This window comes from Salvelinus alpinus, chromosome 19 (assembly GCF_045679555.1).
Source record: "Salvelinus alpinus chromosome 19, SLU_Salpinus.1, whole genome shotgun sequence".
In the NCBI taxonomy this organism is placed as follows: domain Eukaryota; kingdom Metazoa; phylum Chordata; class Actinopteri; order Salmoniformes; family Salmonidae; genus Salvelinus; species Salvelinus alpinus.
In genome coordinates this window covers 5,999,362-6,013,577 of record NC_092104.1, presented here as the reverse complement: position 1 = coordinate 6,013,577, position 14,216 = coordinate 5,999,362, and the positions used below count along the sequence as shown (strand labels likewise).

The 14,216-nt window shown below is 44.4% G+C and overlaps 1 protein-coding gene across 2 annotated transcripts; it reads left to right on the top strand.

The window, feature by feature from the left end:
* The first annotated feature begins 1,066 nt into the window (after positions 1 to 1,066).
* On the top strand, positions 1,067 to 13,877 carry LOC139544922 (progestin and adipoQ receptor family member 3-like). 2 transcript variants are annotated; one of them, XM_071352126.1, is made up of 7 exons: positions 1,067 to 1,228; positions 3,216 to 3,450; positions 3,862 to 4,024; positions 6,126 to 6,281; positions 9,653 to 9,850; positions 10,107 to 10,197; positions 10,455 to 13,877. In XM_071352126.1, the coding sequence occupies exons 1-7, from the start codon at positions 1,165 to 1,167 to the stop codon at positions 10,595 to 10,597; spliced, it is 1,050 nt and encodes a 349-aa protein (XP_071208227.1). In that variant the 5' UTR covers positions 1,067 to 1,164; the 3' UTR covers positions 10,598 to 13,877. The 2 variants fall into 2 exon arrangements, with proteins under 2 accessions (XP_071208227.1, XP_071208226.1); XM_071352125.1 differs by having other exon boundaries at positions 3,213 to 3,450.
* The last annotated feature ends 339 nt before the right edge of the window (positions 13,878 to 14,216 follow it).

Genomic DNA, 14,216 nt, shown 5'->3' with positions numbered 1-14,216 from the left:
CTTGGCATAGCAGTTGACAGTTAGTTGAAGTGGAGATGCGCTGAGAGGTACATTAGTAGTGCTAATGAAGAACACACACTCCCACAAAGGAATTAACTGACTGGGTGTAATGTAAAGACGGGATGGAGGAGGAGGAGAGGAGGGTGACAATGTGTGATTCTGCGCCTGAGGGGTCCTACTGTACAGCAGCAGGGCCATAGCTCACACCTGAAATGTCTGGAGAGAATTACAATGTCTCGATTGGAATGTGTGCCGACAACTGTGTGTCTGCAAATACTACCCAAGAAAGATGACAAACTCAGTGAACTCACACCACCACAAATTAAGTCAAATAATGTCAACTGTACGGTAGCATATGCCGAGTTGCCTTTTTTGTATGCCATAGAGATAGATAGAGGACTCATCTTTGTATCTGTGCCATTGTAGAGTCTGTGACAGCATGGGCAGCACCATTGAGGCAATCTCCATTTTGAAGTAGTCCATTTTCTTCTTCACAGCTGTCTGATCCCTCCTTATGACCCGGTTGGACATGACTCCAACATGGTCATTAGGACAGACAAGCCAATGGAGTTGGAAGTCCCACCCAGTTGACTACATTAAAATGTTAGATGTCCTCAATGGCGCTGCCCATGCTATTTCAACCTTTTGGCCACTAGAGGCCTTAATCATTCCCTGTGTTCTAGGCTTGCCATGTTACGTTACCTATACGGTTATAAAATCATATTTCTTTCTAGTTTATTTGTCCAAATATTATCGTAGGCTAGAAAAAATATTTATTGGCATCATCAATCAACATTTTATCAATGACTAAGATTGTTGAATTCGGATTATAACTGAATGATAGGCTCGATTATATTATATTCTATGCTCATTGATAGCCATTTAATGAGAATTAGACATAATAACTACTAGTTGTTTTATCACGTGGAAAGATAGTAACCTATCTGCGGTCTGACCACAGAAAAGCAAACGCAAACCTGCACTGATTTCAGCACTACAGCGCAAATAGTTTTTGGTTTTAAATCAGGCAACTCAAACGAACGAATTTGACTGGGTCCATCACTGATGACGTCAGAGGAATTGATGATTTGGAAGATGGGAACCTGCTTGTGTTTTGATGTGTCAACTGTTGTTGTAAACGTGGCTATTACGAGGTCCAAATAAATGTACAGTAATTCATACAAGAAATATCTGAATGGCTCTAACTACGCGTACACCAAACTGAAAGGTAAGCTCTTTTGATCAGGATTTAGCCAGCTTTAAATAGCAACAACTTCGCTAGCTAGCATGAGAGCTTACTAGCTATCTACTTAGTTATTGCCAAATGCAGTTTATTGGCTAGTTTGCTGATTATAAAGCTAACTGATGTACGTTATAGCAAACCATCACCCGTTTAATCATTAGCTAACTGAATCAATACACATGGCTTTTTAATGGACTGATCAGTGATTAGCACAGATAGTTAGCTAGAATTTTAGCTAGCTACCGGTCAAGACGTGTCTTGTCGATACTCAAGGGTGTACATGCTAGCGGCTTAATTATAATTTTTTAGCTATGTTCAATTCATTGTATTTTAGTTCGTTGTATGTTTTACACTGTGAATAACAAGGGAAACATAATCACGTATCCATTCCAACAGATCAACTGATAATACCTTCAGAAAGTATTCATACACCTTTACTTATTCCACATTGTGTTGTAACAGCCTGAATTGAACATTGATTAAATGTTTTTTTTTTTATCTCACCCGTCTGTCTACACACAATAAAACATAATGACAAAGTGAAAACTTGTTTTTAGACTTTTTTTTTGCAAATGTATTGAAAATGAAATCGAGAAATATCTAATTGACATAAGTGTTCACACCCCTGAGTCAGTTAGAATGACCTTTGGCAGCGATTACCGCTGTCTTTCTGGGTCTCTTAAGAGTTCTTCAAACTTTGTCAAGTTGCTTGTTGATCATTGCTAGACACCATTTTTCAAGTCTCGCCTTAGATTTTCAAGTTGATTGTAAGTCAAAACTGTAACTAAACCACTCAAGAACATTCAATGTTGTCTTGTTAAGCAACTCCAGTGTATATTTGGCCTTGTGTTTTAGGTTATTGTCCTGCTGAAAGGTGAATGTGTCTCCCAGTGTCTGTTGGAAAGCAGACTGAACCAGGTTTTCCTGTAGGATTTTGTCTGTGTTTAGCTCTATCCCATTTATTTTTATCCTGAAATACTCCCCAGTCCTAGCCGATGACAAGCAAACCCATAAGATGATGCAGTCACCACCATCCTTAAAAAATATGAAGAGTGGTACTCAGTGATGTGTTGTATTTTCCCCAAACATAACGCTTTGTATTCAGGACAGAAAGTTAATTTCTTTGCCACATTTTTGCAGTATTACTTTAGTGCCTTATTGCAAACAGGATGCATGTTTTGGAATATTTGTATTCTGTTCAAGCTTCCTCCTTTTCACTCTGTCATTCAGGTTAGTATTGTGGAGTAACTACAATGTTGTTGATCCATCCTCAGTTTTCTCCTGTCACAGCCATTAAACTCTAACTGTTTTAAACTCAACATTAGCCTCATGGTGAAATCCCTGAACGGTTTCCTTCCTCTCCGGCAACTAAGCTAGGAAGGACACCTGTATCTTTGTAGTGACTGGCTGTATTGATACACCATTCAACATGTAATTAATAACTTCACCATGCTCAAAGTGATATTCAATGTCTGCTTTTTACCAATAGGTGCCCTTCTTTGCGAGGCATTGGAAAACCTTCCTTGTCTTTGTGCTTGTATCTGTGTTTGAAATTCACTGCTTAACTGAGAGACCTTACAGATAATTGTGTGTGTTGGGTACAGAGATGAGGTAGTCATTCAAAAATCATGTTACTCCTGAACTTATTTAGGCTTGCCATAACAAATGGGTTGAATACTTATTGACTCAAGACATTTCTGATTTTTCATTTTAAATTAATTTGTCAAAATGTCTAAACAAAATTCTACATTGACATTTTGGGGTATTGTGTGTAGGCCAGTGACACAACATGTAAATTTAATCCATTTTTAAATTCAGGCTGTAACCCAACAAAATGTGGAAAAGGTCAAGTGGTATGAATACTTTCTGAAGGCACTATCTCTCTCTTTCATTCCAAACTACTAGCTAGGACTAGTTGTCTAAATACCTGACTGATTTCTGACTTAAAAGATGTCTCTCTCTCTTCCAGCAGATGACTGCGATGCAGCGGTGACACCTAAACGCTCCTGTAGTTCCACCATGCCTCAGAAGCTGATGAAGAGTGCCCACTACATCGAGCTGGGGGGGAGATACCAGTACTGGCCCGTGCTGGTCCCCAGAGGGATAAGGCTGTACACATACGAACAGATCCCAGTGTTCCTGAGGGATAACCCTTATATCACAGACGGCTACAGAGCCTACCTGCCCTCCAGGCTATGCATCAAAAGGTGGGTTTTAACATACACAACTAAATAACAGATGCATGGAACTTGCTCTGTGCAGTATGCTGAACTCATACAGATCTGGGCCACATTTAACAGTCAAATCCTTGATTCCTCTTGTCCTTGATTCTTCCATTCCTCACCTCTCTTTCTCTCTAATGAGATCCAAGAGGAGAGATGTTGGAGCCTCTCCTCCAATGAGAAAGAGGGTAAAATTTGAGAAAACGAGGACAGAGGAATCAAGAATTTGACAGCTTGTACATTTTTCAGATCCTACCTAGGCCTAACACTTATACCATGTGTCACTTCCTGTAGTCTGTTCATCCTGCCCAATGAGACGGCGTATATCTGTGTTTACTTCCTGTAGTCTGTTCCTCTCTAAATGAGATGGCGAATATCTGTGTTTACTTCCTGTAGTCTGTTCATCCTGTCCAATGAGACAGTGAATATCTGGAGCCACCTGCTGGGCTTCCTGTTGTTCTTCACGCTGGGGATCTACGACATGGCGTCTGTGCTGCCTGCCACCGGGGCCTCCCGGGAGGACTATGTCATCTATTCCATAGGACTCTTCTGCTTCCAGGTGGGTACTATACCATACCCGGTGAGGTGCTTACTATACCGTACCCGGTGAGGTGCTTACTATACCGTACCCGGTGAGGTGCTTACTATACCGTACCCGGTGAGGTGCTTACTATACCGTACCTGGTGAGGTGCTTACTATACCATACCTGGTGAGGTGCTTACTATACCATACCTGGTGAGGTGTTTACTATACCGTACCTGGTGGGGTGTTTACTATACCGTACCTGGTGAGGTGCTTACTATACCATACCTGGTGAGGTGCTTACTATACCGTACCCGGTGAGGTGCTTACTATACCGTACCCGGTGAGGTGCTTACTATACCGTACCCGGTGAGGTGCCTACTATACCGTACCCGGTGAGGTGCTTACTATACCGTACCCGGTGAGGTGCTTACTATACCGTACCCGGTGAGGTGCTTACTATACCGTACCCGGTGAGGTGTTTACTATACCGTACCCGGTGAGGTGCTTACTATACCGTACCCGGTGGGGTGCTTACTATACCGTACCCGGTGGGGTGCTTACTATACCGTACCCGGTGGGGTGTTTACTATGCCGTACCCGGTGGGGTGCTTACTATACCGTACCCGGTGGGGTGTTTACTATACCGTACCCGGTGGGGTGTTTACTATACCGTACCCGGTGGGGTGCTTACTATACCGTACCCGGTGGGGTGCTTACTATACCGTACCCGGTGGGGTGCTTACTATACCGTACCCGGTGGGGTGTTTACTATACCGTACCCGGTGAGATGTTTACTATACCGTACCTGGTGAGGTGCTTACTATACCATACCTGGTGAGGTGCTTACTATACCATACCTGGTGAGGTGCTTACTATACCATACCCGGTGGGGTGCTTACTATGCCATACCTGGTGGGGTGCTTACTATGCCATACCTGGTGAGGTGTTTACTATACCATACCTGGTGGGGTGTTTACTATACCATACCTGGTGGGGTGTTTACTATACCATACCTGGTGGGGTGCTTACTATACCATACCTGGTGGGGTGTTTACTATACCATACCTGGTAGGGTGCTTACTATACCATACCCGGTGAGGTGCTTACTATACCATACCTGGTGAGGTGCTTACTATACCGTACCCGGTGAGGTGCTTACTATACCATACCCGGTGGGGTGTTTACTATACCATACCTGGTGGGGTGTTTACAATACCATACCTGGTGGGGTGCTTACTATACCATACCTGGTGAGGTGTTTACTATACCATATCTGGTGGGGGAGTGAGTGACACTATACTGCCCTATAAAATGGCACAATGGATGAATCTCAATTGTATTTCCTTGATTCGTGTCCTCAACTCATTGCAAGAGGAAGTCAGAGGAGAGGAACCTCATATTTTCTCCTCCAATTTGTTTTAAGAAGGAGATGAGGAGAGTACACAAGTAATCAAGAATATAGCCTACACCACTTCTCTGAGCGGTAACAGACACTCAATCTGAATAGCCACTGCAACCAGATTCATATTCTAAGTTCCAATGACCTTCCGTGACCTTAGATAAGCCAAAATATGAGGAATGTAGCTTTCATTCAAAGCATTTCTTCTCTGAAATAGTTTTGTTCTCTCTGTCCAGTGGTTGTGTACGCTCCTCCTGACATAGTTTAATGAACTACTTCCCCTACTGTCAGAGCAGCTCACAGATTACTGCACCTGTACATAGCCCATCTATAATTTAGCCCAAACAACTACCTCTCCCCCTACTGTATTTATTTATTTTGCTCCTTTGCACCCCATTATTTCTCTCTACTTCGCACATTCTTCCACTGCAAATCAACCATTCCAGTGTTTTACTTGCTATATTGTATTTACTTCGCCACCATGGCCTTTTTTTTTTGGCCTTCACCTCCTTTATCTCACCTCACTTGCTCACATTGTATATAGTCTTATTTTTCTACTGTATTATTGACTGTATGTTTGTTTTATTCCATGTGTAGCTCTGTGTTGTTGTACGTGTCGAACTGCTTTGCTTTATCTTGGCCAGGTCGCAATTGTAAATGAGAACTTGTTCTCCACTTGCCTACCTGGTTAAATAAAGGTGGGGGGGAAATGACATGGTCTCCGCTCTGTCCCAGCTCTGTATGCTGTGCTCTGTGGGATACCACCTGTTCTGCTGTCACCGCTCAGAGAAGACCAGTCGCCGCTGGATGGCTCTGGACTACGCTGGCATCTCCATAGGCATCCTGGGCTGCTACGTACCTGGGGTCTTCTACGCATTCTACTGCAATAACGTATGTAACAAACTTCTAACCACGTAAAACGCTTTTCCTTGCTGTTACCTCACTTGACTTTCCCCAGCTGTAGTTCAGTTTGCATGAAATCCACAACTTCCGGGACAGCTTGACATGTAAAGGGTTTTGTGTACGAGGTGAGGTGTAGTAGTGTGGATGGGTTTAGGTTTGATAGGAGTCGATATAATCCATCCAGTGGGGATTGTTTACCTGGCCTGAACAGCACCCTCTGAAGGAGGCCTCAGTCAACACGTTATCCTGCTTCTGTTGGGGGGCATCAACTGTTATCCTGCTTCTGTTGGGGTCATCAGCTGTTATCCTGCTTCTGTTGGGGGGTATCGTCAGCTGTTATCCTGCTTCTGTTGGGGGCATCATCAGCTGTTATCCTGCTTCTGTTGGGGGCATCATCAGCTGTTATCCTGCTTCTGTTTGGGGCATCATCAGCTGTTATCCTGCTTCTGTTTGGGGCATCATCAGCTGTTATCCTGCTTCTGTTTGGGGGGCATCATCAGCTGTTATCCTGCTTCTGTTTGGGGGGCATCATCAGCTGTTATCCTGCTTCTGTTTGGGGGGCATCATCAGCTGTTATCCTGCTTCTGTTTGGGGGGCATCATCAGCTGTTATCCTGCTTCTGTTTGGGGGGCATCATCAGCTGTTATCCTGCTTCTGTTTGGGGGCATCATCAGCTGTTATCCTGCTTCTGTTTGGGGGCATCATCAGCTGTTATCCTGCTTCTGTTTGGGGGCATCATCAGCTGTTATCCTGCTTCTGTTTGGGGGCATCATCAGCTGTTATCCTGCTTCTGTTTGGGGGCATCATCAGCTGTTATCCTGCTTCTGTTTGGGGGCATCATCAGCTGTTATCCTGCTTCTGTTGGGGGCATCATCAGCTGTTATCCTGCTTCTGTTGGGGGCATCATCAGCTGTTATCCTGCTTCTGTTGGGGGCATCATCAGCTGTTATCCTGCTTCTGTTGAGGGGCATCATCAGCTGTTATCCTGCTTCTGTTGAGGGGCATCATCAGCTGTTATCCTGCTTCTGTTGGGGGCATCATCAGCTGTTATCCTGCTTCTGTTGGGGGCATCATCAGCTGTTATCCTGCTTCTGTTTGTGGGCATCAGCTGTTATCCTGCTTCTGTTGGGGGCATCATCAGCTGTTATCCTGCTTCTGTTGGGGGCATCATCAGCTGTTATCCTGCTTCTGTTGGGGGCATCATCAGCTGTTATCCTGCTTCTGTTGGGGGCATCATCAGCTGTTATCCTGCTTCTGTTTGGGGCATCATCAGCTGTTATCCTGCTTCTGTTGGGGGCATCATCAGCTGTTATCCTGCTTCTGTTGGGGGCATCATCAGCTGTTATCCTGCTTCTGTTTGGGGGGCATCACTTGCGCAGGAGAAATGGAGCAAGAGCTGCTGTTCTGAAAAAAGGGCAAACAGAATTTCACTAGGAATGAAGACACTTAAGGATTTCTTGGCACTGACCAGCTGGGCTAGTAGACTGTGATTTCTACTAGCCTGGGTAACATTCGGGTTCAATATCTGTGCCATACGATGTTTGAAAATTCCCGGATTTTAGTGGTCTGTTGGGCTAGTTGGTAATTGTTAAAGACTCCAGCCACCCAAGCAATAGACAGTTCTCTCTCTTTCCGCATGGCAAGCCGTACCTGAGCAACAAGTCTGACACCAACAGGCTCCTGAACAGCTTCTATCCCCAAGCCATAAGACTGATAAATAGCTAACATAATGGCTACACAGGCTTTCTGACTTGACCCTTGTTTTATTTTTGCACATTGTATATAGCTACTGACCCTGGAACTGTCCCTGTATATAGCTACTGACCCTGGAACTGACCCTGTATATAGCTACTGACCCTGGAACTGGGCCTGTATATAGCTACTGACCCTGGAACTGAGCCTGTATATAGCTACTGACCCTGGAACTGAGCCTGTATATAGCTACTGACCCTGGAACTGGGCCTGTATATAGCTTACTTACTTCTCGTGTTCTTCTTATTTCTCATGTATTATATTATTATTATTATGGGAAAGAGCCGGAAAGAAAGGTTTTTCACTGTACTAACCTCGGGCTAGCGGGTTGGCTTCACTGACCTCGGGCTGGCTTCACTGACCTCGGGCTAGCGGGTTGGCTTCACTGACCTCGGGCTGGCTTCACTGACCTCGGGCTAGCGGGCTGGCTTCACTGACCTCGGGCTAGCTTCACTGACCTCGGGCTAGCTTCACTGACCTCGGGCTGGCGGGCTAGCTTCAATAACCTCAGGCTAGCGGGCTTGCTTCATTTTCCATCCCTGCATCTTTGTTCTGAACAGTTCAGTTTGACTCCTTAAGGACTCTAGTGTAGTAGTGGAGCCTATTTTCTCATCTTTCACCATTTCTACATGGTGACCCTTGAAAAGAGTTCATTGAATGTATCACTTCAAATGCATTGTTCCCATCAAAGATAATACATGTTTCATTTCATTGCTGCTCTGTACTGCTGAAAGAAAACCACTTAGACTTGGAAGCGTGTCCCATCGGTTCCTTCTCCAGCCACCCCTCACTTGTTTCTGTCAGAGTTCTGGCGGCACCGCCAGTTAGCTCTTTCCCCCGCATATTGGAAGTGCTGGGTTATTGTGCCCCCCCAGAACGCGACTGAAATCTGCTCCAGTCAGAACCAGATGGCTGCGGTCCGTCACTCCTGTTTACCCACCATATGACATTCACACATAGGGGAGACAACCATCTCCTCCCCTGCCTACCATGACTTCTCCACTCTGGGTGAATACTCAGCCGATTCCCCAAAGAAAAAAGGTCTGGGTTTAAAAAATACATTTGTTTTTAGTAATATAACTGAAATACAATGAAGTCACGCTTTGTGGAATGGGTTTATGAGGAATGGAAAATACTTGAAGTGTATATCCCAGTAGTCCTGTGTGTTGGTATTTTCCTTGTGAAAATGAAATCCCTGTGAATTCCACTCAAATTGGCAAGCGAATAAATTCCCTGGAAAAGTATCGTGTATTTTTTAAACACTTGAAGAATATATAGGTCTACTTAATTAACAGGTGCAACACATTTCATATCCTCAGACGTTTGTGTGAGACATTGGGTGTATAAATATATATTTTTATTTTATTTAACTAGGCAAGTCAGTTAAGAACAAATTCTTATTTACAATGACGGCCAAACACCGGGCGATGCTGGGCCATTTGTGCGCCACCCAATCACGTCCGGTTGTGATACAGCCTGGATTCGAACCAGGGTCTGTAGTGACGCCTGTGCCACTCGGGAGCCCCCCCCCCCCCCCCCCCCCGAGCAAATCAATCCATTTCTATTGTAAAAATGGACAATATCTGTTCTATTCCTTCTCATTTCAGTACTGGCGTCAGGTGTACCTGGTGACGGTGCTAGCTATGATCCTGGCGGTGTTCTTTGCCCAGATCCACCCGCACTACCTCAGCAAGCAGTGGCAGCGGCTCCGCTCCATTCTCTTCTGCAGCGTGGCCGGCTACGGCCTCATCCCCACCGTACACTGGGTCTGGCTCAACGGGGGCTTCTCTTCGGAGCTCGTACAGGTCAGCTAACTAGTAGCCTACTGTCTCCAAAGGACTCTAAACTTTAAGGGCTGGTTTCCCGGACACTGATTAAGCCTCGTTCTGGACACCATCATCTGCTCAGTGGAGTATCTGTATTTTAGCCCAGGATACGGCCTAAACTGTGTCTAGGAAACTAACCCTACGGGTATTTTTCTAAATGTCCCTCCTTGAATCGTCCCCTAGCGGACTACACCCAATGCAACTATATATTATCTAATATTCTTCTCATCTCCAGTCTTTTATTCCTCGTGTTCTGGGGATGTACGTGATCGCTGCCTTAGCCTTCATCTTCTACGTCTCGAAGGTCCCTGAACGCTACTTCCCAGGTACACTCACGACTTTGAGTTCTTCCTCTCTTTACTTGCATCCTCTCGCCTTTTTCTTGGAAAAAGATTTGGAGAAGGTGTGAGTGGACTTTAGTCCGTCTCCTTTAAAATGGTTGAGAATTAAGCGGGGAGATGGAATCACAGGAAAAAATTGAGCCTAGATGACATTTCAGGTCCCTTGTTATGGTTAGGAAACCATGCATTCTTTAATGTTTTTTGTAAACCCATCATAACCATGCCTTTGCGTCTTCCCTCAGGTCAGTTGAACTACCTGGGCTCCAGCCACCAGGTGTGGCATGTTCTGGTCATTGTGATGTTCTACTGGTGGCACCAGGCTGCCCTCTTCATCTTAACGCACCGCCACAGCCACCCCTGCCCAGACTACACTGTGCACACCTAGGACTGCCCAGAGTAAACTACCCCCAGGCAGACTAGGACTGCCCAGAGTAAACTACCCCCAGGCAGAGTAGGACTGCCCAGAGTAAACTACCCCCAGGCAGACTAGGACTGCCCAGAGTAAACTACCCCCAGGCAGACTAGGACTGCCCAGAGTAAACTACCCCCAGGCAGAGTAGGACTGCCCAGAGTAAACTACCCCCAGGCAGACTAGGACTGCCCAGAGTAAACTACCCCCAGGCAGACTAGGACTGCCCAGAGTAAACTACCCCCAGGCAGAGTAGGACTGCCCAGAGTAAACTACCCCCAGGCAGACTAGGACTGCCCAGAGTAAACTACCCCCAGGCAGACTAGGACTGCCCAGAGTAAACTACCCCCAGGCAGACTAGGACTGCCCAGGCAGACTATGACCTAGGACTGCCCAAGCTACCCCCAGCATGACGAGGACTGCCCAAGCTACCCCCAGCATGACGAGGACTGCCACAAGCTACCCCCAGCATGACGAGGACTGCCCAGGCTACCCCCAGCATGACGAGGACTGCCCAAGCTACCCCCAGCATGACGAGGACTGCCACAAGCTACCCCCAGCATGACGAGGACTGCCCAGGCTACCCCTAGTGTAACAGAGTAGGCCTCGTCCAGGCCCATCCCTGGGCTCGAACCTGGACCCTTCTGCACAACACTCACAAAGCAGCGTTACCCGTCACCCCACACAAATAACTACTTCAAGGACTGCTGCTACAAAGACAGATGGACGGAGCCAGAATAAGCTTGGGATCCCACTTCTGCCACCATGGAGCGGCCATGCCAGAGACAGACCAAGGCAGTACCAACCACAACAAGTCAAATCCCACCCAGTCAACCATTTTGAAATGCTTTGGATAATAGCATATATTATGAAATGCTCCGGTGACTGGCTGCAGGATCTTTAGGTAGTGGGATGATGTCACACTACTTTGCTCCAGGTGTAGGTTGACCAAGCGCACAGACTCGGCCTGAAAGCTGGCATTGGGAACAACAATACGATACTCCCGAGACTAATTCTACTTAGCTAGTTGTTTGTAGCCGGAGCTGCAGTGTTTACTCCAGGCCTGGTACTGCCCCCCCCCCCCTTATCTGCTGCTACAGGAACACACCTAAAGTACTCGCAAGGTCCTTCCTCTTTCTCTGAACAACATCCGGTTAACTGTTCATACAGATGTGATTGTACTGTGTGTTTTTTTTTAAGTGAACAATGTTTTGTAGTCTCTGTTAATTAAGTGCTTACCCTGATCCTATACCAGGTAGCACTTCTGATTTATATATTTTAACATTTTCTTGTTAGTAACGAAGAGACTTAATTGGGACTGCATCAGTATTCATTGATGGTATAACACTAATGAGGTATGTGAAACACTTCACAGGGCAGTGAAGAAATATGACAACTTAACTTTGATTAAAAGCAATCATGTTGGGGATCTTATATTGGCTGAAGTGGTTCCCGCTGAATGTACTCAGACCCCCTGCCTTATTCCACATGTTGTGTTAAATCCTGAAATATATTTAATACACATTTTGAATGCTGTCACCCATCTACACACAATACCCCATAATGAAAAAGTGAAAACGTGTTTTGGGGAAATGCTAGCTAATTTATTGAAAAGTGAAAAACAGAAATATCTAATTAAGTATTCAACCCCCTGAGTCAATACATGTTAGAATCACATTTGGAAGCGAATACAGCTGTGAGTCTTTCTTGCTAAGTCGCTAAGAGCTTTGCCCAGCTGAATTGTACAATATTTGCACCACATTTTTTAACAAATTCTTTAAACTCTGTCAAGTTGGTTGTTCATCATTGCTAGACAGCCATGTTCAAGTCTTGACATGGATTTTAATGCTGATTTAAGTCCAAACTAACTCAGCCACATTCAATGTCGTCTTGGTAATGCAACTGTAGTGTATATTTAGCCTTGTGTTTTCGGTTATTGTCCTGCTGAAAGGTGAACGTGTCTCCCAGAAAGCAGACTGAACCAGGTTTTCCTCTAGGATTTTGTCTGTTTAGCTATATCCTGTTTCTTTTTATGCTAAAAAAAACTCCCTAGTCCTTGCCAATGACAAACATACCCATAACATGATGCAGCCACCACCATGCTTGAAAATATGAAGCGTGGTACTTGGTGATGTTGTTTGCTCCAAACATAACGCTTTGTATTCAGGACAAGCTTCCTTTTCATGCTAGTATTGTAGAGTTACTACAATGTTGTTGATCCATCCTCAGTTTTCTATCATAGTGAAATCCCTAAATGGTTTCCTTCCTCACCGGTAACTAAGCTAGGAAGGACACCTGTATCTTTGCACCATCCAAGGTGTAATTAATAACTTCAACATATTCAAAGGTTTTTTTTACCCATCTACTAGGTTCCCTTCTTTACGAGACATTGGAAAACCTCCCTGGTCTGTGTTTGAAATTACCTGCTCGACTGAGGGACCTTACAGTAATCCTATGTAATGTATGTGTGGGGTAGTCAAAAAAAAATCACAATTATTGCACACAGAGTCCATGCAACTTTATGACATGTTAAGCAAATTTGTACTCCTGAACTTGTTTAGGCTTTCCATAACAAAGGGGTTGAATACTTATTGACTTAAAACATTTCAGCTTTTCATGTTTTGTAAAAAATATAATTCAATATTATGGGGGTATTGTGCGTAGACCAGTGACACAATCTCAATTTTAAATTCAGGCTGTAACACAAAAAAGTGTACAAAGTCAAAGGGGTGTGAATGCATTGGATCGATCTTTCGTTATGAATCTAGGCCTAATTAGACTTTGTTTGAAGAAAAATAAGTGAAATAAAAAGAAAACTTTTTGGTTTTTACTAACCAGTTCATAAGTTTCACAATAGTGGAAACAAGTATTTAAGAATTTGAATGTGTGCGCTCCTTTTGAACTTGGCTATATATGTTGTAATGTCATTGACAACCGTACTGTAGCCCTTTGTTATGCATTGATTTTGTTTGGGATAGTCACTGACTTATGAACGCATTACACTGTGTAGCATATGACACTTAGGTCTAACTATCAGTAGGAATATGTATAAACATATGCTGTTCAGTGCTGTTCAGTGAGCTGAACCTGCAGATCTGTTGTTCTGGAGGACAGGCTAACAAAACAATGCTCATACGATCTATTCTACAAGTGCTAATTGACTGTGTTGTCTGTTAGACTGCTGGGACCTTGTTAGTGTTAAGCTACAGGTGACATAGACCCTGCCTGCCTTAGAGGATAAAGCTACAGTCATGTGTTTAGTTGTCTGCCTGTTATTTCTATTGAAAACCATACTAGGGTTATGTGCAATGACAATGTTTTGTAAATGTGTAATATTTAAGTTGTAGAATGACAAGCTTGTATATTTCTCAATATTTATAAAATAATACCCTTGTGAGCAGGTTTATACATGGGATCTGGGCGTTTTATGATAAAGCATCTCTGAGTAGGACTGCTGATCTAGGATCAAGTCTCGCTGGTCCATGTAATCTTCATTATAATCTAAAACTGATCCTAGATCAGTAATCCTACTCTTGAGACGCTGCAAGAATACAGGTCCTCGAAGTGTCTAAAATCCATATTGTCGTAGGTCTTA